The sequence below is a fragment of the Delphinapterus leucas genome, chromosome 13 (genome assembly GCF_059928025.1).
Source record: "Delphinapterus leucas isolate spDelLeu-1000000601 "Yukka" chromosome 13, BTC_Dleu_Yukka2, whole genome shotgun sequence".
NCBI classification, from domain to species: domain Eukaryota; kingdom Metazoa; phylum Chordata; class Mammalia; order Artiodactyla; family Monodontidae; genus Delphinapterus; species Delphinapterus leucas.
The window spans coordinates 32,128,421-32,152,381 of record NC_143141.1 but is presented as its reverse complement, the minus strand read 5'-3'; the positions used below and the strand labels follow the sequence as shown (position 1 = coordinate 32,152,381).

Genomic DNA, 23,961 nt, shown 5'->3' with positions numbered 1-23,961 from the left:
TATCCAAAGCTGAGGAGGGCACACCCCAGTCCTCTCCCCAATGGAAAATGTGCAGACTCACTATCTTAGCAGCTCACGCCAAGATGCTCCAGGAAAGGCCACCAAGGGTGGCCATGAGAGCCAGAGGTGGAAGGTGCAAACTGGAGTGGGGTCAGCAGCCCTCACCCTCTGTCAGTGGGCACGCTTTTTGGTCCAGTAAACTAAAAGATCAGGCTGATTTCACAGACTTTTCTGCTGCCCACTACAAGTCCCCCTCCTCCTGCCCCCTCCAGGTTCTATAAATAACCCAGGTCAATGCATCAGAGGAAAGGCAGCCAGGTGGGTGTGGAAAGATCCTGGTGGAAAAGATGACTTCTATAAAGTAAATAAGGCTCCCATTCAGATCAAGGGGACTGTCCTTGGCTGCAAACAGGCGCACATGGGCCGACAGACATAGACAGCTCAGTTAAGGAAGATCCAGAGGCCAAGAAGAAAGCAAGAGCAGGAACTGAAAAAAAAATCAAAGCCCCTCCCCCACCCCATGCAAGTCACTGACCTCAGAGAAGCCACTCCCCACAAGCTGAGACTTTTTCTGTCTGCCCCTTAGTCTCCCCTCTAGTGCCCCCCACCCCCAGCCCGAGATGTGTTATCTACCAGTCGGGTCAGATTAGCTGAGAGGTGGAGACTGAAGGACTGGGAAAGAAAGGGGTGGAATAAATTTGGGGACAGGAGCCTCTTCAGAAGAAGAAAGGGCTACAAGAGCCAGAGGAGAGCTTTCTGCCTCACCCCCACCCCCTTGGGCTCCCTGAGCCAGGCAAGAGGGAAAGGACAGAAAAGGGGAGGAAAAAAACAAAACAAGGGCCAAACTATACCACATGATCCACACCCAGCAACCAAACAGCAAGTCATGAGGGAAGGAGAGAAGGCCAGGGGAGGGGGAGATGGAGCTAAGTCACAGCCCTGCCCAAACCTGCCCTATGCTAACCCGTTTCCCACCCCAGGCTGCAAAGAGCCATGAAGGCCTTCTCTACCCACATTTTTGAAATGTTCAAGGTCAGATCCTTTTCTATCCAAATCCAGCTTTTATTTGGGTTTGTACCAGGCTCATCCTTCTCCAGCAAGCCTTCCTAGATTTACTCAGTTGGATGCCATTCCACTTGGGTAAACCTTTCCAGCAACTGTCACCAACCCCTTACCCTCCCCATCCAGGGCCCATGGGCCTAGGGGTGGCGTCACCCCAGTTAAACACTTGAGTGACCCAGGGCAGGTTGTCAGCCCTGCGGACAGGCTTCCGGATCCTGCCCAAGCCCAAAACAGGAAATGAGGCTCCAAGCCTGAAGCCTTGATCTTAACACAGGGAAAGTTAAACGCTGCCAAAATAAATGATTCTTTAAAACCCACTGGTAAACGCTCTGGCCCTTCTAGGTTTAAGTGACTGGGAGATTGTCTCCTACTGTCCATTAAGCACGTGCTGCCTCCACCTCAGTCAAGATGCTTGAAGCCTGATTAAAGCGTTTCCTTCCTTTACTGAAAGGGTCTCCTGTTCTCAGACCAGAGACACAGAAGGGAAGAATCGGGGGCATCTCTAAGCAACAGAGGGCATCCCAGTACCAGGCAAGAAGCAGATGCCCTCTGCAGCCTCTAGATTTGGTGGGGCGCCTCCGTTCATCCTCTGCCCTCCTCGAGGACAACACTGCACCTTCTTTCCCCCACAGGGCGAGGCAGGGCCTCCCCATTCCCCTGCGGGCCTGGTGTGGAACAGGCGCCCGAAGGCAGTTCCCCTCCCCTTCGAGGAAAGTGAAACACGCCCGGAGGCCCTGGGAAAGGCCCCAAGATTTTCCTTCTTGAGGTTCCCACAGTCCAAGAGGCTCTGGATCCCACTCCTAACTTTACTTGACAATCTACTCCTAACAGTAGGCCACCATTCTCACCTCCCCCCGGCCTTCCAAGGACACACCAGCGGCCAAGCACAGCCCAGCGCACATCTGGGGATCGGAAGAAGACCCCGTTATGCGAAGAACCAACTTGTCGGTTTATGCCCTTGAGCGCTAGGCAAAAGGTCGCACCGCCCAGGCCGAGGTTCGGGGTCCTGCGTCTCCCCAGCCACGCCCCAAGAGGCCCTTAACCGTTTCCGCTCCCGCGCGCCCCTCACTCACTGTGTGTGCTGGGCGCGGCCTGCGCCGAAGACCTCGTCCAGCGCCACCATGGCCTGGCCCAGGAACTTGTCGACGCCGATGAGCGAGCGGTGCATGGTGGTAAGCACTAGCTGGCAGGCGGCGGCGGAGCCCGCGGCCCAGGGCGCCGGGCCCGCGTCGGTCTCCTGCGCCCGTAGCAGGCCGTCCAGGGCGCCGGGCGGCAGCTCGAAGGAGCACTCTTCGCGCCACTCGGGGCATCCCAGCGTCTTCTCTACCACCGACGTGCTGTACTTCTCACGGCCCACCTGGATCACCGTATACGCGTCGCTGGTGCTGCCCGCGCCCGAGCTCTTGCCCCGCAGCCCGCGGGCCCGCAGCACAGTCACCTGGACGTGCGTGGGTAGCCAGCGGGAGGGCCCAGCCGCCGTCTCGGCGCCCCGTACCAGGGCCATGGCGGGGGAAGCGGCGACGGGTGAGGGCTGGCCGAACCAGGCGTGGAAACCCGGACCAAGTGAGAAACTGGGCAGCGGCGGAGGGCGGTCAGTATCCGGCTTGGAGCGCCGCCGCCGCCCACAGGCTCGGCCGCCGCAGCTGCGGGCTGGGCTGGGCCGGGCCGAGCCGGCCGCTGCCTCTCCGCCTCCCGGCTGCCGGCCGCGCCGCGACGTCAGCGCCCCGCCTCCCGCCCCGCCTAGCGGCCGGCGTCCCGCGACTCGCGACCTAACCCGTACCCGCGCCGAGGTGCGGCGGAGCTTGGGGTTGGTGGCCCGCACGCCCTCGCCCCGTCTGCTGCAGACCAGCCTGGAGCTGGAGGGTCGCTGACCGCCGCGAGGACCGTGGGCGGGGCGCAAGGCCTCCGCGGGGGGATGGGGGGGCTCCCGCGTTGGTCCCCAGGAAACCCCGCCTCGCCTGCGGGCAGCGCGGCACCCTCGGCCGGGTATGAAATGCCCGCTCCGCGTCTCCCGGCCAATCCCAAGTCGTCCTTCAAGACGTCCCTGCTCCGGAAAGCTGTCGCCGTAAAACTGCCCCGCCCCGTCCCTCCCGGCATGGCCATCCCCTTGGCGCTGGCAAGTGGGAGCGATGCGGACCAGGGCCGCTCCCCTGTCTCGAGCGGCACTCCCCCTCCTCCAGCCCGCCCCTGCCCGGGAAGATGCCTGCGTGAAACCAGAAGTGATTCACGCTGCGCCACGTGATGGCCCCGCATCAGCGACCTGAAAGCGGGTGAGCTGCCGCTGTCTCCCTCCTCCGCGCGCGGGAGGAATCACGTGTGCAGCCAGAACCTGGCGCGGGAGTCCAGGGAGCAGGGCTCGCCCTCTGCGGACACTGCGGCGGAGAACAGAGTGATGAACAAATGAGTAACCACATCAGTATTTAAGTGTTCCCTCGGACCGCTGGGGCTTATGCGTCACGAGTTGGGGGAAATTATAGGCTCTGGTGGAGGTTTTAAACAATTACTTACACCCATTAAGTGCCTACTATGTGCAAAGCCCTGGGTGTTACTTGCACGCTTGGTTTATTATTAATAATGATAACAATGGTTTATAATTACAGATGCTGAATTTCGGCCAATGCTGGTCCGTGTGCTTTACATGCGTTACCTCATTTTATCCCCAAAACAACCCTGTGGGGTAAGTATGGTTTTTATCCTTATTTTCAGGAAGGTTAAAGTTGCAGCTTAGGGAGGTTAACCTGCCCAAGATCTGTAACTGGCAGACGTGGGATGTGAATCCACACAGATGACCCCAAAGTCTGTACTTTTCTTTTTAACTTTCAGAGCCTGTATTAAAAATAGTATTTTTAAAAAGACATGTAACACACAGCTAAAAACAAAATAAAGTTAAAAAATCAAATGGGACAGAAATGCTTATGATGAAAAGCAAAACATTCCCTTTCCACCCCTCATTCCAGGGATAACCACTTAAAGCCATTTGTGTTTTCAGGCCTGGTAGTTACCTCCATATTTCTACATAAAATGCTTACATAACTATATCTAGAGTTTTCAGGACTGGCCATTATCTATTGTCTTCCTCCTATGTTAGATAATGATTTAGCTCACATCCACTTCCCTCCCTCAATCCTATGTAGTTATGCTTTTTTTTTTTTTTTTTTTAGTTCCTCTATTGGATACCTTGATAGTGGAAACCTTTATTTCTTCTTGGGGAGACTCTCCACAGTACCTCTTGACTTTTTTATGCTGTGAAAGGAGGATGCCAAAATCCCACTTTCCGGGCCATGTCCCCTACCAGGAATATGGTTGTACACCGGGCACCCGAGACTCATGGGAGCATATGCACCAAGGCTCAATCCTAACAACCTTCCACCTTAACTGTGATCAAAATGGGGTGGAGGAGTTCTCCACACTGAGCCCCATAGCCCAGCATCCCTGTGGACAGCACCTAGCTTTGGAGACAGCCAGATCTGCCTATGGATCTTGGCTCTCTGCCACTTAGCAGCAATAAGACCTGATGATTAAGTCAGCTCTCTAACCTCTCAGCCTTCTTTCCTGATCTAGAAAATGGGGATGATGATTCCTACTTGAAACAGTTGCTGAGAAGATGACATGAGAAAATATTGTCAAAGATTTTAACACAGTGGAAACCATCACAAATGATCTCAAAGCATCTGAACATCATATATAGTTTTTTTTCTGATTATAAGTTATTTGGAAAATATAGAAAAATATAAAAAAGGAAATAAAAGTAGAATATCACCGTTCAGAAATAAACACTGTTAACAATTTGTTGTATTGCTTTCCAGTCTTTACACTATATGTTGTTGTTTTATATGCATTATGGTTGTGAGGCAACTGTACTGTAATGGTTAAACCTGTGGGCTGTGGAATCCTGGTCCTAGCATCTACTTTATGTGTACTGTCTCATTTGCCCCTGAAGACAACCATTTAAGGCAGGTGCTGTTGCTACTCTCAGCTTCACGGATGAGGAAGCTAAAGCAGCTAAAGTTTGGGTGATTTTCCCCAAGTTTCTAACTGGAAAATTGCAGAGAGTGGACTTGAACTCAGGTCTGAGTGACTCTGCTGCCTCTGGTACTCTGCCCTCACACTAGCTTGTTGGTCACCTAAGCACTGCATCATCTGAAGTCAATAAAGCGGGAAATGTTGTCATACCCGTTTTACAGATGAAGAAATTGAGGTACAGAAAAGGTTAACAGACTTACCCAAGATTATAGAGTCAGGATGAAGCCCCTGAGAATGGATTCCCCAGGGGCTTTGCAAATGAAGATATCTTTACCAAACCACAGCTAACATATTTGTCACTGTCCTTTAATGGTTCTGTTTCATCTGTTTCTTAGCTCTTCGACATGACCAGACTGCCTCTTCCCTTCCGCCTCCCTCTGCCTCCCCCATGGAGTAGCAAGGCTCCAGGAACAGGCAAAAGAGAACTCAGATGGGCTACTCCCGCTCTCCTTCCTCCTGCCCTGGCCCTCATAGTTTGGCAAGGTCAGGCTTCCTGCTGGCCTGAGATTGCAGCTGCAAGAGGGCAGTGAGGCCAGGAAGGGCTCCCCTGCAGGTCACTTGGCCCTAGGAGAAAGGGCAGGCTCTGCTAGCTGTCTGCAGTTGAGAAAAGAGCAGAAACTCTGAAGACACTGAGGCCTTGGTTACCTAGAGGTGTTTTCTCCTCTGGAAGATGAGACCACCCATCCCCACCCACTGCAGTTTGATGTGAGGGTTACAGAGAGGACCCTCCTACATCCTCTTCCTCCCCAGGGCTGGATGTGTTCACCGCCTCCCTGGGCCCCTCTAGTCCGTTAGGGACAGTTCTTGCTTTGAAAGAGTGGTCCTTTGTGTAATTTCCACTCATTGCTTCCCTCTGCAATATCATAACCCTTCCAGACAGGCACTTCAAATATATTTGCCTGACTCTTCAAGCTACGTTTCCTCCTGTCCTTCGCCCTCTCTCCCACATCTGTTTTCTAGGCCCTTCACTGTAATAGAGTCACACAACCCGGGTTCAAATCCTCGTGCCACAACTTACTAGCAGTATGAGATTGGGCAAATTACTGAACCCCAGAGTCTCAGTTTCCACGTTATAAAGTGGGCCTAATAATGGGAAATCACTTCATAATGTTAGCATGAGAGCTCTCTCAACATACTCTAAGCAGTGATGAGTAATAGCATCTTAGAAATCTTTGCTCAAAGCAAAAGGTTGTACCTCCTTATTGTTTGATTTGCATTTCTTCGATTGCTAATGAGATTGAACATTTTTTCAGTTATTAGTCATTTATATTTCCTCTTTTAGTGAGTTGTCTATTTTCTGAATTGTCTATTTTCTTTGAAACCTTAACTTATTCACTTATATTAACCCTTTCTATGTTAATAATAACACTTTGTCTTTTATATTTATTGCAAATATGTTTTGACGTAAGTTAAGTAGTCAAGTCGTTGAATTTCTTCCATTGTTTCAAGCTTAGGTTCTTCCACACTCACAGGTCCAATAAATATCCATTCATAGTTTTTCTAGTTTTTAAATTGTTTGGCTTTTTCTTTGTTCTTTCATTCTCTTTAAATTCTTCTAGAAACTATTTTGGTGAATGATTTGAGGTGAAAATCTAACCTTTTCTCCCCAGCAGCTATTCAAGCTTCCCAATACTTATTGAAAAACCCTATCCCTTTGCCACTGATTTTCTCATGTAAGTTTTTATATACATACTATAGAGAGAGTCTGAACTTTGTACTCTAGTCCACTGAGATTTATATCTTTTTGTCAGTGCTATTCTGTTTTAATTATTGTTGCCTTTTAAATCCTTTATACAGCAGAAGAGAAAATCTTTACTTATTTCTTTTTCTTCAGAGATTTTTATAGCTACTCTCACCTGTGTATTCATCCACATGAGCTCTAATGCTTTTTGGAATTGTGAGAGAAATTGTTTTGAGAAAAATTGACATCTTTACAAACAACAGCCATACTCTCGACTTCTATTTAACATTGTGCTGGAGGTTCTAGCTAGTGCACTTAGGCAAGAAAACAAAATAAAACTATCCAGATTGGAAAGGAAGAGTAAAACTATCTCTTCGCAGATTACATGACCTTGTAAATAGAAAATCCTAAGGAATCCACTAAGAAATTATTAGAACTAATAAATGGGTACAGGAAGGTTACAGGATACCAGATCAATATATTAAAATCAATTGTATTTCTAAACACTAGCAATGAAAAATTAAAATTAAAACAATTCGGGCTTCCCTGGTGGCACAGTGGTTGAGAGTTCGCCTGCCGATGCAGGGGACGGGGGTTCGTGCCCAGGTCCGGGAAGATCCCACATGCCGCGGAGCGGCTGGGCCCGTGAACCATGGCCGCTGAGCCTGCGCGTCCGGAGCCTGTGCTCTGCAACGGGAGAGGCCACAGCAGTGAGAGGCCCGCGTACCGAAAAATAAAAAAAATAAAATTAAAACAATTCCATTTATAAAAGTATAAAAAAGAATAAAGTACTTAGAAATGAATAGAATATAACAAAAGAAGTATAACAAAAGAAAACTACAAAACATGATTGAAAGAAATTAACAAAGACTTAATTAAATGGAAAGATATCTCACTTTCATGAATTGGAAGACTTAATACTGTTATGATGCCAAAACACCCCAAATTGGCCTGCAGATTCAACACATTCCCCATCAATATCCCAGCTGCTGTTTTTGCAGAAATTGACAAGCTGATCCAGGAAATCATATGGAAATGCAAGGGACCCAGAATAGCCAAACAAGTCTTGGAAATGAAAAGCAAAGTTGGAGGATTCACACTTCCCGATTTCAAAACTTACTACAAATCAAGACAATGAGGTAACTGGCATAAGGATAGACATAGATCAGTGGAATAGAATTGAGATTCCAGAAATAAACCCTTGTATTTACGGCTGACTGATTTTTCAATAAAGGTGCCAAGACCATTCCATGGGGAAAGAATGGTCTTTTCAACAAATGGTGTTAGGACAGCTGGATATTTGCATGCAAAAGAATTAAGTTGAACCCCTTTGCTACACCATACACAAGAGTTAACTCAAAATAGATCATAGGCCTAAATATAAACACTAAAACTATAAAGCTTTTTGAAGAAAATGTAGAAGTATTCATGACCTTGGGTTAGGCAAAGACTTCTTAGATACAACACCAAAGAAAAAATAGATAAACTAGACTTCATGAAAATTAAAAACTCCTGTCCTTCAAAAGACACCATCAAGAAAGTAAAAAGACAACCTATGGGATAAGAGAAAATATTTTTAAATCATATATGTGATAAGAGGCTAGTATCCAGAATATTTAAAGAACTCATAATTCAACAATAAAGACAACCCAATTAAAAAATGGGCAAATGATTTGAATAGATACTTCCCTAAAGAAGATATACAAATAGCCAATACATACATGAAAAGGTATCAAAAACATTATTCATTAAGGAGATATAAATCAAAACCACAATGAAGTACCACTTCACTCCCTCTAGACAGATAATAACAAGTGTTGTCAGGATGTGGAGACCCTGGAACCCTCATACATTGCTGGTGGGAATATAAAATGGTACAGCTGCTTTGGAAAACATTTTGGCAGTTACTCAAATTGTTAAACATAGGAGCTACCATATGACCCAGCAATTTCACTCCTAGAAATATGCCCAAGAGAAATGAAAAATGCCTCTTACATAAAAAGTGTGCAAAGGGCTTCCCTGGTGGCACAGTGGTTGAGAGTTCGCCTGCCGATGCAGGACACACTGGTTCGTGCCCCGGTCCGGGAAGATCCCACATGCTGCGGGGCGGCTGGGCCCGTGAGTCATGGTCGCTGAGCCTGCGCGTCCTGAGCCTGTGCTCCGCAACAGGAGAGGCCACAACAGTGAGAGGCCCGCGTACGGAAAAAAAAAAAAAAAGTGTGCATGAATATTCATTCCCAGATTCCTACCTCAAACCTACAAACCTATGACCACCTGCATTTTTCCTATCTCAGAGAAAGAGGTTTTCCTGTGTGCTTCATTTTCCTCTCTGTGCCTTGGGGCAGCCTAAGCTTCCATCTCCTCCTTCATTTCTGTTTCTTCTCCACTGGTTCCTTCATCTCATCATATAAATATGTTCGTCTCTCCCAATAAAAACAGAGAAAACAACAACTCCCCCTCTCTATCAGTCTGTACCATGTCCTCCTTTCTTTCAGGTTTCCTGTAGATGATTTACCCTCCTCGTCTTTATCCCCTTCTTCCTCATTCACACCCCAAACCACAGCAGCCAGGCTCTCTAAGCTCCCACCCCATCTGTGATTGCAAAATTCCAGGCCCCTCCTTCAGGCTTTATCTTACTTGACCTCTCTTTGGCATTAATCACTCCCTTCTCCAAACTCCCTCAACCCCACTCTCTGCCTCTGGGCCTGCTCTTTTTTTTTTTTTTTTTTAAATTTATTTTTATTTATTTGGCTGTGCCGGGTCTTAGTTGCAGCATGCGGGATCTTAAGTTGCAGCATGCGGGATATTTTAGTTGTGGCATGCGGGCTTTTAGTTGCAGCATGTGGGACCTAGTTCCCTGACCAGGGATCGAACCCAGGCCCCCTGCATTGGGAGCACGGAGGGAGTCTTAACCGCTGGACCACCAGGGAAGTCCCTGGGCTCTTCTACGCGTTTACTCCTGCCTCTTCCTCCACTCACTACTTCTAGGTCTCCTTCAGGGGCTTCTCTTCCTCCCCCATTTCTTAACATTGGTTTATTTCTCAGCCCTCTTCTCTTTTCAATCCTCAGACTTTCCCTGGAGATTTCTTTGGAGAAATGGCTGATTCTAGGACTAGGGCAGGGAAAATACAAGATGAGCTTGTATGATTTTGTAAAGCCAGAAAACAAGGAAATCCTCAGGAAGAAAAGCAGGGGAAGTAGAAGGGTAGTGTCAAAAGAGCACAGACGCCAACATGAAAGAACTCCCAGTGGCCAGAGCTGGAACAATTTGAGTAATACAATATATCACAATAGTTTTGGATTATAACCCATAAAATAAAATAAATATTCATGAGTCTAAAGTTATATCAATAAATGATTGAATGAATAAATAAGTAAATGAGGAGAAGAGAAAATTCTTCCTTACAGAAGAATTCTAATAGATACTGCCCCCTCCAAGAAGTGGAACTTAATTCCCCTCTCCTTGTGTGTGACTGGACTCAGAGACTCACCTTCAAAGAATAGAGTATGAAAAATGGAAATTTTACAGTGACAAAACCTGGCAAACACCACCTTAATCAAGTGATCTAGATCAACATCCCTGGTGATAAATCATATTGATTAGCATGTTCCCAACGCTATAAGGGCATTTCACCTCTGTGCCTTTCTAAAAACTCATAGCTGCTTTCTAAACAAGAGAAAGACAACAGACAAATCCAAATTGAGGGGCATCCTTCAGAATACCTGAGTAGGACCCTTCAAAAGTGTCGAGGTCATGATAACCATCAGAGATGGGAGGAAATTTATGAGACATGTCCTTCCTTGAGGGGACCTGAGCCGTGTACGTCCCTAACACATCCCCCAAGTGCGATCCTTAAACACTAGGTTTTAGTTTTACCTGTTATTTTGAAGAAAAGACCTTTTAAAAATTAATTCATTTATTTATTTTTATTGAGATATAGTTGATTTATAAGATATAAGTTTCAGGTGTACAACATAGTGATTCACAATTTTTAAAGTTTATACTCCTTTTATAGTTATTATAAAATACTGGCTATATTCCTTGTGCTGTACAATCTATCCTCTTAGCTTATTTATTTTATACATAGTAGTTTGTACCTCTTAATCCCCTACTCCTATCTTGCACCTACCCCTTCCCTCTCCTCTCATAACTACTAGTTTGATCTCTATATCTGTGAGTCTGTTTCTTTTTTGTTATATTCACTCGTTTGCTGTATGTTTTAGATTCCACATATAAGTGATAACATACAGTATTTGTCTCTCTCTGTCTGACTTATTTCACTAAGCATAAGATCCTCCAAGTCTATCCATGTTGTTGCAAATGGCAAAATTTCATTCTTTTTTAGAACTGAGTAGTATTCCATTGTGTATATATATATATATATATATTTAACATCTTTATTAGAGTATAATTGCTTTACAATGGTGTGTCAGTTTCTGCTTTATAACAAAGTGAATCAGTTATACATATACATATGTCCCCATATCTCTTCCCTTTTGCATCTCCCTCCCTCCCACCCTCCCTATCCCACCTCTCTAGGTGGTCACAAAGCACCGAGCTGATCTCCCTATGCTATGCGGCTGCTTCCCACTAGCTATCTATTTTACGTTTGGTAGTGTATATATGTCTATGCCACTCTCTCACTTTGTCCCAGCTTACCCTTTCCCTTCCCCGTATCCTCAAGTCCATTCTCTAGTAGGTCTGCATCATTATTCCCGTCTTGCCCCTAGGTTCTTCTGACCTTTTTTTTTTTTTTTAGATTCCATATATATGTATTAGCATACGGTATTTGTTTTTCTCTTTCTGACTTACTTCACTCTGTATGACAGACTCTAGGTCCATCCACCTCACTACAAATAACTCAGTTTCATTCCTTTTTATGGCTGAGTAATATTCCATTGTATATATGTGCCACATCTTCTTTATCCATTCATCTGTCAATGGACACTTAGGTTGCTTCCATGTCCTGGCTATTGTAAGTAGAGCTACAATGAACATTTTGGTACATGACTCTTTTTTAATTATGGTTTTCTCAGGGCATATGCCCAGTAGTGAGATTGCTGGGTCGTATGGTAGTTCTATTTTTAGTTTTTTAAGGAACCTCCATACTGTTCTCCATAGTGGCTGTATCAATTTACATTCCCACCAACAGTGCAAGAGGGTTCCCTTTTCTCCACACCCTCTCCAGCATTTATTGTTTGTAGATTTTTTGATGATGGCCATTCTGACTGGTGTGAGATGATATCTCATTGTAGATTTGATTTGCATTTCTCTAATGATTAATGATGTTGAGCATTCTTTCATGTGTTTGTTGGCAATCTGTATATCTTTGGAGAAATGTCTAAAAAATATGGAACGCTTCACGAATTTGTGTGTCATCCTTGTGCAGGGGCCATGCTAATCTCTGTATCGTTCCAATTTTAGTATATGTGCTGCCGAAGCGAGCACCCATTGTATGTATATTGTTGGACACTTAGGTTGCTTCCATATCTTGGCCATTGTAAACATGCTGTATGAACACTGGGAGTTCATATGTCTTTTCAAATTAATGTTTTCATTTTCTTCACATATATACCAGAGAGCGGAATTGCTGAATCATATGGTAGTTCTGTTTTTAGTTTTTTGAGGAACTTCCGTACCATTTTCCACAGTGGCTGCACCAACTTATCTTTTCACTTGTACATTTAGTGCACGAGGGTTCTCTTTGCTCCACATCCTTACCAACATTTGTTACTTGTGGTCTTTTTGATGATAGCCGTTCTGAGAGGTGTGAGGTGATATCTCATTGTGGTTTTGATTTGCATTTCCCTGATGATTAACAATGTTGTGCATTTTTTCATGTGGCTGTTGGCCATCTGTATTTCTTCGTTGGAAAAATGTCTGTTCAGGTCTTCTGCTTATTTATTAGTTGGGTTGTTTGTTTGTTTTTGATGTTGAGTTGTATGATCTGCCTGTGTATTTTGGATATTAACCCCTTATCAGTCATATCATTTGTAAATATTTTCTCCCATTCAGTAAGTCGTCTTTTTGTTTTGTGGATGGTTTCCTTTGCTGTGCAAAAGATTTTAAGCTTAATTAGGTCCCATTTATTTTTTTGCTTTTGTTTCTTTTATCTTAGGAGACAGAACCAAAAAGAAAATATTGCTACAAGTTATGTCAAAGAGTGTTCTGTACATGTTTTCTTCTAGGAGTTTTATGGTTTCTGACCTTACATTTAGATCTTCAATCCCTTTTGAGTTTATTTTTATATATGGTGTGAGAAAATGTTCTAATTTCATTCTTTTACATGTAGCTGTCCCGTTTTCCTATTGAAGAGACTCTCTTTTCTCCATTGTATATTCTTGCCTCCTTTGTTGTAGATTAACTGACCGTAAGTGCATGAATTTATTTCTGGGCTCTATATTTTGTTCCACTGATCTACATCTCTGCTTTTGTGCCAGTACCATACTCTTTTGATTACTGTAGCTTTGTAGCACAGTCTGAAGGAGAAAAGACCTTTTATTCTATCTTTAGAAAATATTACAAAATCATTGTTATGTGAAGACATGGTCAAATGAAACCAAAAAACAGCAGGAGAAAAGTATTACAAAAGTATGTGAGGTGGTTAGCTTTTTAAAATTACATTATTTTCTGGATTTGAGGATGTTTTTGGTATTTGTCAACTTAATTTTTTTTTAACTTTGGGGATAATTTTAGGTTTACAGAAAAGCTCCAAAAATAGTACAGAGAGTTCCCATTTATCCTTAACCCAGCTTCCATTAATGTTAACATTTTATAGGTACATTCATCCAAACCAAGAAACCAACATTTGGTACAATATCATTAACTAGACTACAGACTTTATTCAGATTTCACCAGTTTTTCCATTAACATCATTTTTTCTTTTCCAAGATCCAATCCAGGATCCCACATTGCATTTGGTCATCATGTCTCCTTAGTTTCCTCCCACCTGTGATGTTTACTTGACAGTAATTCATTAAATGATACACTTGCTTTATATGATTTTCTGAATTTGTGTTATATTTAACAATAACAGATTAAAAACAAAAACAGAAACAATCATAATGGTTTCTCATTGCTCTTAGAATAAGGGCAGCCAGCCTCAGCCTGGCCAGTGAGGCCCAAATGACCTTGTGCCAACCTACCTGTACAGCCTCTCCCTGACTCATAGTAGCCTAGTCAAGCCGGCCTCCTTTCCATCTCTTGTATTTTACCTTGCTCCTTCCTGCCACAGGGCCTTTGCACCTGCTATTTCCTCTCCCTGGCACACTCTTTCCTCCTCTTTGCCAAGGTAACTCCTACTCCTCTGTTGATATCATTTCAGCATCTCTCATGCAGTCCAGCCTTGCCTGGCCTCCCTAGCTGTGTAGAATCTCCTTACCACAGGCTCTCATTGCTGTCCACAGGAGCAATGCTACATTGGTTTGAGTTTTCAAAGAGAGGCTAGAGAACCTGAATTGCTGTGTAGAGTGAGAAGAATTTCAAGTTTCCCACAGCCACCTAGCAATCCACGAGGGAGGGGCAGGCAGAAGAGATCAGAGGGGACAGCAGAACCAGCAAAATGCAAGAGGCATATGTTTTTAAGCACGACTTTTGTTATTCTAATTTTAGTGCATTAGGGGCAGATGACATGGTCTGTATGATATTGATTCTATGAAATTTATTACAGCTTCTTTCACGGCCAGTTTAAATGTTCTTCTGGCGCTCAAAAAGAGTGTGAATTCTCTGTTGGGTGTAGGGTTCTATTATACCTAATAGATCAAATTTATTAATTGTATTGTTTAGATCATCAGTATCTCTAATTTTTGTCTTGTTCTGTTGGTATCTAGGTTTCTAAGGGGAGTGACTTTGAAGTTACACAGGCTTAAGGATATTTATTTATAAGTAAAAAGATAAAGATTAATTTCTAAAAATTATACATTTTTCAAATTGTTGGGGTTGGGGAGAAACAACAAAGAAAACACAGACCAGAAAGCAAATGAGGGAAAACGAGGGGGTATTAAAAAGCAATCTGAATCTATAAAAGATGACACAACTAAATCTATCTGCATAACAATAATTGAATGGGAGAGACTTGCCAACTGAAAGAAAATACTTTCAGATACAGTTTTTAAAAACTTAATGAAAATATATGCTATCAATAAAAGATATGCCTAAAATAAAAATGCTCAAGGAGTTTGAAAGTAAAGGAATTGAAAGTCAGTGGGTTTTAAAATAACTTGATGGCTTTCTGCCCATGGATGCCGCCAAGTGAGCATCGTTGATGTCTCCCCCCTCCACTGCCGTCATGTCTAAGTCAGGGTCTCCCAAAGAGCCCGAACAGCTGCGGAAGCTCTTCATCGGAGGTTTGAGCTTCGAAACAACCGATGACATTCTGAGGAGCCATTCTGAGCAATGGGAAGCGCTCACAGATTGTGCGGTAATGAGGGATCCAAGCACCAAGCGCTCCAGAGGCTTCGGGTTTGTCACATATGCCATTGCAGTGGAGGTGGATATGGCCATGAATGCAAGGCCACACAAGGAACAGAATAGAAAGTCTGGAAATAGCCTTACATGTGCATAGGATTTAATCTATGATAAAGATGATATCTCAAATATGTAAGACAAGGACAACTTTACTTCCCACTTGTAAAAAAAAAGTCATAAATGTTAAATACAAAGGTAGAATTCCAGCTCATAAAAAAAATGTCAGATAGATTAAAGATCTACACATTAAGAACCCCACTCAAGTAATAGAATAAAATATAGGAGTTTACTTTTATATTTGGTGTTGCATCTCAACTGCTCAAAGAATTTGAATAAATAGTTCACAAGGGAAATACAAAGGGCAGCTTAACATATGCAAAAAAGTTTAACCTCACTGGTAGCTTAAAATTGTAAATTAATACAAAGTGATACCCAGTGTGGGGGGCAAAAGGATACCCTTGGGGTGAGTATAAACTGGCAAAGCTTTTTTAGAGACCAATTCAGCAATATCTATCAATAATTTAAAACAAGTTATCCTTATAATCTGGCAAGTCTATTTCAAGGAAGTTACACTGTGGAAATCCTCACATAAATGTACAAAGAACATTGTAAAAGGATGTTCATTTCTGCTTTAAAACAGCAAACCACTTGGGATGGAGCCTAAATATCCATTAATAGAGATGAAGTCACAGCATATCAGAGAAAAGGCCATGAGCGCTGCAGGCTGCTGAGGAAAGGGGAGCTGTAGTCTCACTGGCCCTGTGCTGAGAGTCTGAGGGTCACTCAGACCTTCAGTCCCATCCAGGATGAGCTGTGGTCTCCAGGTGCCAGAGTTTCTTTATACTGCTAGACTTCAGCTTTGGTGACTAACTTCTCATTTATTTTTAGAAAAACACTTAAGCCCTAGGCCTTTTAGTTAGGCAAATTATAGAGATATATCCAACATCCTATTTTAAAATAAAAAAGGTTTAAAACAGTAAGAATCTCTGCATATTTTATATTGCCGAGGATGGAGGAGAAAAGTGTCTTTGTAAATGGTTCCCTTTCATTCATGTATTGATTCAACAAATGAGGAACAGACACAGCCTCTCAAGAAGCTGTCTTCACGGAGGGAGGAACTCTCGCGAGGGAACAGTTATTAAATACTTAACCACAAAAATACAAAACTGAAAACTTCAGTAAGCACTGGGAAGGGATGGCATAGGATGTGGGAGGCTGTATTATGGGGCTTATATGTAGGAGTCTATAGTATAGGGAATATAGCTAGACTTCATTTTGGTTGGTCAGGGAAGGTTTCCCTGAGGAAATTGCCTTAGGTGAGACCCAAGAAAGGTGAGAAGCAGAAAGGAATCCCAGAACAGTTTGCATAAAAAGGAAAGGGCTTGTGCAAAGGCCCAAGGTAGGGAATTGCTGGGAACATTTATGAGATTAAGAAAAGGCTGGTGTGGCCTGAGTATGGAGTGGGATGGCAGGAGGGAAAGGCAGGAGCCTGTGGGCCACTTTAAGGATTTGGGATTTTCTACTAAGAGCAATGCAAAACTATTTGTGGATTAAGAAAATGTTTATTTTCAACAAATATGATTCAGACCAGGCAGTCTCCAGAGTTTTGGGCAAGGGTGTGGGTATATACTAGTCAAAACAGTTACCCACAGGAAATTGGGAGGAGAGCCAGGAAGGCAGCCAGAAGTACTCCAGGGCGAATCTCCTCTTCAATATGGAGACCCTGAGGGGCCCCCGCTGGCAGTGCCAAAGCACATTTGTGGGGCTGTTTTGTGAGGCTGTGCACAAGCTATAATTCAGACAGATGAACCCAGACATTGGGAGGTACACTGATGGTGTTCTTGGGTGGGGATGGGATGCAGGAAACGGGTAAGTTCTGAGTAAGTTCTGCCATATTGATGGGGAATTGTGCTGCCTAATTTTCCAATTAAAAAAAAGTTCAGATTATAAAATGAAATTTTAAAGTTTTTAGTGTTTGCAGCAATTTCAAAATTTATAAAATATAAATCAAATACATTTGAGGTTGGATATTTTATTAGTTGCCTGTAGCCATTACAATAAATTACCACAAACTTTGTGACTTAAAACAGCACAAATGTATTCCCTTGCTGTTCTAGGGTCCAGATATCTGCAATCAGTTTTACTGGTCTAAAATCAAGGCATCAGCAGGACTGTGTTCCTTCTGGAGGCTCTAGGGGAGAATCTACTTCCTTGCATTTCAGAGCTTTTGGCAATGCCTGCATTCCTTAGCTCCTGACCCCTTCCTCCAGCCTCTTGTTTCCATCTTCACATCTCTTACTTCTGTAGTCAAATCAACCCCTGCTTCCTTCTTATAAGGGTACTTGTGATTACATGTAGGGCCCACATACGTGGATAATCCAGAATAATCTTCCCATTTCAAGATCCTTAACTTAGTCACATCTTCAGAGTCCCTTTTGCTATATGTATAAAATTATATTCACAAGTATCAGGGATTAGTATCTGAATATCTTTGGGGCCATTATTCAGCTTATCACAGGTATATAGTTGAATATAGCCCTCAGATTTGAACCTATCTCAGATTTTCCCCCAGCTACAATAATAAAATGTCCCTAAATTATCCCAATACTCTGGTCCCTAAACCTATGATACATTTTTTTTAACAGCTTTACTGAGGTTCAATGTATATGCTCTAAAATTCACCCATTGTAATTTTATAAGTACATACATAATTCAATTATGTTTAGTAGATTTACAGAGTTATGCAACTATTACAACAATCCAGATTTTTTGCAGTCAATCCCCACCCCTAAATCCAGCCCAGGCATCCACTAATCTACTTCTATCTGTATAGATTTACCTTTTCTGTATACTTCGTGTTAATGGGATCATATCATATACAGTCATTTGTGTCTAGCTTTCACTTAGTATAATGTTTTTGAGGTTCATCTCTGTCATAGTGTGTGTCAGTAATCAGTAGTTACTCCTTTTTATCACTGAGTAGTGTTCCATTGCGTGAATAAATCACATTATGTTTATCCATTAAGCTGTTAATGGACATTTGGATTATTTCCTAGTTTTGGCTATTGTGAGTATTGCTGCTATGAATATTCATGTACAATGCTTTGTGTGGACATATGTTTTCATTTGTAAGCTTATTTTTAATTTTTTAAGGAACTGCCAAACTGTTTTCCAAAGTGGCTGTACCACTTTACACTCCCGTCACGAATGTATGTGGAATCCAGTTTCTCCACATCCTTGCCAACACTTGTATAGAATATCTTTTTCCCATTGAATTGCCTTGGAAACTTTGCCAAAACTAAATTGACCTTATGTGTGAGGGCTCATTTCTGGACTCTCAATTCTATTTCATTGGTCTATATGTCCATCTTAATGCCAGTACCATGTTGTGTTGATTACTGTAATTCTGTAGTAAGTTTTGAAATCAGAAATTGTGAGTCCTCCAAACTTTTTTCTTTCAAGATTGTTTTGGCTATTCTAGATCTTTTGCATTTCCATATTAATTTTAGAATTAGCTTGTCAGTTTCTGCAAAAAACACAGCTGGGATTTTGATAGGGATTGCCTTGAATCTGTAGATGAACTGGGGCAGTATAATCATCTTAACAATAGTAGTTTTTTTGTGAATTTCTTAGCATTTTCTATAAGCAGGATCATGTCATTTTTGAATAAAGACAGTTTTACTTCTTTTCCAATGTGAATTGCTTCATTTTTATTTTTTACTTTTTGGCCTTATCACACTAACTAAAACCTCCAGCACAATGTTGATTAAAAGTGGCAACAGGGAATTCCCTAGAGGTCCAGTGGTTGGGACTCTGTGCTTCCACTGCAGGGGGCATGGGTTCAATCTCTGGTTGGAGAACTAAGATCCCACATGCCACCCGGTGCAGCCTCAAAAAAAAAAAAAAAAAAAGAAAAAAAAATGGCAACAGCAGATATCCTTGCCTTGTTCCTGAATTTATAGGGAAACATTCAGTCTTTTACCACGACATTTAATATTGACTGTAGGGACTTCCTTGGTGGCTCAGTGGTTAAGAATCTGCCTGCCAATGCAGGGGACATGGGTTCGAGCCCTGGTCTGGGAAGATCCCACATGCTGTGGAGCAGCTAAGCCCATGCGCCACAACTACTGAGCCTGTGCTCTAGAGCGCACAAGCCACAACTACTGAGCCTGTGTACTACAAGTACTGAAGCCCACGCGCCTAGAGCCCGTGCTCCACAACATGAGAAGCCACCACAATGAGAAGCCCGCGCACCATGATGAAGAGCAGCCCCCACTCGCCGCAACTAGAGAAAGCCCGTGCGCAGCAGCGAAGACCCAGCACAGCCAAAAAATTAAAATAAATTAAGTATATATATATTGACTGTAGATTTTAGTTAGATACACTTTATCACGTTGAGAAAGTCCCCTTTTATTCCTAGCTTAAGAGCTTTTATCATTAATGGATGGTGGATTTTGTCAAAGGTTTTTTCCACATCTACTAAAATGACATTATGGTTTTTGTCATTTATTTTATTAATATGGTGATTTACCTTCATTGATTTTCAGATGTTAAACCAACCTTGCACTAACTATTTATATGTTGCTGGCTTTTACTTGATAATGTTCTGTTAAGGATTTTTGCAAGTATGTTCATAAGGGATATTGGTCTGTTTTCATAGAATGAGTTGGGGAGTGTTCCTTTCTCCTCGGCTTTATGAAAGAATTTGTGAAAGATAATATTATATCATCTTTAATTATCTAATAGAATTCACCAGTGAAATGTTCTGGGACTGAGCTTTTATTTTTTTGGCTGTGCTGAGTCTTTGTTGCTGTGTGCGGGCTTTTCTGTAGTTGCGGCTAGCAGGGGTTACTCTTCGCTGCAGTGTGCAGGCTTCTCATTGCAATGGCTTATCTTGTTGCGGAGCGCAGGCTCTAGGTGTGCGGGCTTCAGTATTTGCAGCGTGCGGGCTCAGTAGTTGCTGCACGGGGGCCCCAGAGCCCATGGGCTTCAGTAGTTGTGGCATGTGGGCTCAGTAGTTGTGACACACAGGCTTAGTTGCCCCACGCATGTGGGATCTTCCTGGCCCAGGGATCAAACCTGTGTGCCCTGTACTGGCAGGCAGATGCTTATTTAGTTAGTTTTGGCTGCATTGGGTCTTCGTTGTTGTGTGCGGGCTTTCTCTAGTTGTGGTGAGCGGGGGCTACTCTTTGTTGTGGTGCGTGGGCTTATTGCAGTGGCTTCTCCTGTTGCGGAGCACGGGCTCCAGGCACACGGGCTTCAGTAGTTGTGGTTTGCAGGCTCCAGAGTGCAGGCTCAGCAGTTGTAGCACATGGGTCTTAGTTGCTCTGCAGCATGTGGGATCTTCCCGGACCAGGGATCGAACCCGTGTCTCCTGCATTGTCAGGCGGATTCTCAGCCACTGCGCCACCAGGGAAGTCCCCCCTAGAGACATTTTTTAATGTGGCTCTTAGTACAGCAAGCATTTTGAAGCCTTGTTGCCTGAGAATTTCTTTTTGAAGTATAGTTGATTTATAATATTGTGTTAGTTTCAGGCATACTGCATAGTGATTCAGGGGGTTTTTACAGATTATATTCCATTATAGGTTATTACAAGTTATTGAATATAATTCCCTGTGCTATACAGTAAATCCTTGTTGCTTACCTATTTTATGTATAGTAGTTTGTATCTGTTAATTCCGTACTCCTAATTTGTCCTACCCTCCTTCTCCCCTTTGGTAACCATAAGTTTGTTTTCTATGTCTGTGAGTCTGTTTCTGTTTTATATATAGATTCATTTGTATTATTTTTTTAGATTCCACATATAAGTGGTATAATATATTTATCTTTCTCTGTCTGACTTACTTCACTAAGTATAATATTCTCTAGGTCCATCCATGTTGCTGCAAATGGCAATACTTCATTCTTTCTTATGGCTTAGTAATATGCCATTGTATGTTGTATACCACATCTTTTTAAGCCAATTGTCTGTTGATGGGTACTGGGTTTGTTTCCATGTCTTGGCTGTTGTAAACAGTGCTGCTATGAACATTAGGGAGCATGTGTCTTTTCAAATTAGAGTTTTCTTTTTTCCTAGATATATGCACAGGAGTGGGATTGCTGGATCATATGGTAGCTTTATTTTTGGTTTTTTAAGTACCCTCCATACTGTTTTCCATAGTGGCTACACCAATTTACATTCCCACCAACAGTGCAGGAGGGTTCCCTTTCCTGAGACTTTTTTTTTAAGTCTTTTCACATTTGAAAGACAAGATGGCTGGATATAAAATTATAGGTTCAAAGTTATTTTCTTTTAGTACTTAACAAATATTACTCCATTGTCTTCTGTGCCCAATGCTGTGACTGAGAGGTCTAATATCAATTTAACACTGTTAGAATTTTCTCTTTGGTATTTTTAGATTTTGACATCCATTATCTCATGTGGGCTTTCCCTTCTCTCTTTTATTTTCCACTCTATGGCCCTTTCAATCTGAGATCATTCATCCTTTTTAAATCTGAAGAATGTAGATCTATTGTTCTTCAAATATATTCTTCTTTTCAGTTTCATTTTCTCCTTCTGAATTCTTGTTATGTGGATGTGGGCGTTCTACTTCTTTCCTCCTTATTTCTTAACTTTCATTTTTTATCTCCTCATTCTTCAATGAGTCCTTCTTGGACTCACATCTCAATGTGATATTCTGACTAATTAATCTATTTTTATCTGTTATATATCTCAATTATTGTTTTCTTTATTTCAATTATTATCTTTTTCCTTTGATTCTTTCAAATTTCTTCTTGTTTTTGTTTTACACTGCTAATATCTCTTCTGTGTATTTATAGAACTGATTTGAAATTCTTGGCCCATCTGTACTAATGAATATTTCTGCTTCTGTCCTGCTGTTTCTGATCTTACATGTTGTGATTTTATTTTTCTTTTGGTTTAATTTTACTCTTTGAGTATCTCAACATTTTGGCTTGTTAGCCCATATTCCCTGGGCGTATTGGCTGCTCTGCCCTACACTGACTTTGGGGGAAGGACAGAAGGCCACTCAGTGTCTGCTGGCCTGTTAAGTTCAAGGAGAGGACAGGGACTCAGATCTCGAGTGGAGTACCCCAGGCATCACGCAGTCACAGGTCATCACTCCTGCTTGTTGGCATTTGGCCCCAAAACTCCTTGGGTTCTTGCTTTCACTTTCCACCCTGTGTTGAAAGGAAGCTGCCTCTACTGATTGGAAAGGCCAGCCTGGGGGTTTGGAGGACAAAGGGTGGAAGAGTGAGGGATACTCAAAAACAGTTGTTCCCCCAGTTTATCAACTCTTGACACTGGCAGGGCTTTATGCTGCCCTGAATTCATCCCCAGAGACACCCTGACCAGCGGTGTGAGCCACTGCATCTGCAGTTCTGCAGCGAAGGACAAGCAATGACCGTCAATGCAAAGGTGTGGGAGAGGCAAGAGCAAAAAGTCAATCACTTTTCCACACCTATGGTCAATTAATCTTCGACAAAGGAGGCAAGAATATACAATGGAGAAAAGGCAGTCTCTTCAGCAAGTGGTGTTGGAAAAGCTGGACAGCCACATGTAAATCAGTGAAGTTAGGACACTCCCTCACACCATATACAAAAATAAACTCAGAATGGCTTAAAAACTTAAATATAAGACATGACACCATAAAACTCCTAGAAGAGAACATAGGCAAAACATTCTCTGACATAAATCATAGCAATGTTTTCTTAGGTCAGTCTCCCAGGGCAATAGAAATAAAGGCAAAAATAAACAAATGGGACCTAATCAAACTTATAAGTTTTTTCACAGCAAAGGAAACCATAAACAAAATGAAAAGACAACCTACGGACCAGGAGAAAATATTTGCAAATGATGTGACCAACAAGGGCTTTATTTCCAAAATATACAAATAGCTCATACAACTCAGTAACAAAAAACCAAACAACCCAATCAAAAAATGGGCAGAAGACCTAAATAGACATTTCTCCAAAGAAGACATACAGATGGCCAACACTCATATGCTCAACATTACTAATTATTAGAGAAATGCACATAAAACTACAATGAGGTATTACCTCACACCAGTCAGAATGGCCATCATCAAAAAGTCTACAAATAATAAATGCTGGAGGGGGTGTGGAGAAAAGGGAGCCCTCCTACACTGTTGGTGGAAATGTAAATTGGTGCAGCCACTGTGAAAAACAGTATGGAGGTTCCTTTAAAAACTAAGAATAGAGTTACCATATGATCCAGCAATCCCACTCCTAGGCATATATCCAGAAAAGACAAAAGCTCTAATTCGAAAAGATACATGCACCCCAATGTTCATAACGGCACTATTTACAATGGCCGAGACATGGAAGCAAACTAAGTGTCCATCAACAGATGAATGGGTAAAGAAGATGTGATAGATAGATAGATATATAGATATAGATATAGATATAGATATACACACACACACAATGGAAAAGAGTGAAATAATGCCATTTGCAGCAACATGGTTGGACCTAGAGATTATCATATTAAATGAAGTAAGTCAGACAAAGACAAATATCATATCACTTATATGTGGAATCTAAAAAATAGTACAAATGGACTTATTTACAAAACAGAAACAGACTCACAAACATAGAAAACAAACTTATGGGGGGTGGGATGAATTGGGAGATTGGGATTGACATAGATACAGCACTGTGTGTAAAATAGATAACTAATGAGATCCTACTGTATAGCACAGGGAGCTCT

General features: G+C 42.5%; 1 protein-coding gene and 1 non-coding gene across 2 annotated transcripts in view; both read right to left on the bottom strand.

Moving 5' to 3' along the window:
• RAB11FIP5 (RAB11 family interacting protein 5) overlaps positions 1-3,272 on the bottom strand; it is a 34,976-nt gene extending 31,704 nt beyond the window's left edge. The window contains 1 exon segment of the mRNA XM_030763203.2: positions 2,136-3,272. Coding sequence (XP_030619063.2) covers positions 2,136-2,566 — 431 coding nt within the window. The 5' untranslated portion in view covers positions 2,567-3,272.
• An 8,839-nt stretch (positions 3,273-12,111) lies between these two features.
• On the bottom strand, positions 12,112-12,215 carry LOC115803589 (U6 spliceosomal RNA). The gene has a single exon (XR_004024338.1). It is a non-coding gene; the product is annotated as a U6 spliceosomal RNA (small nuclear RNA).
• Between the last annotated feature and the right edge of the window lie 11,746 nt (positions 12,216-23,961).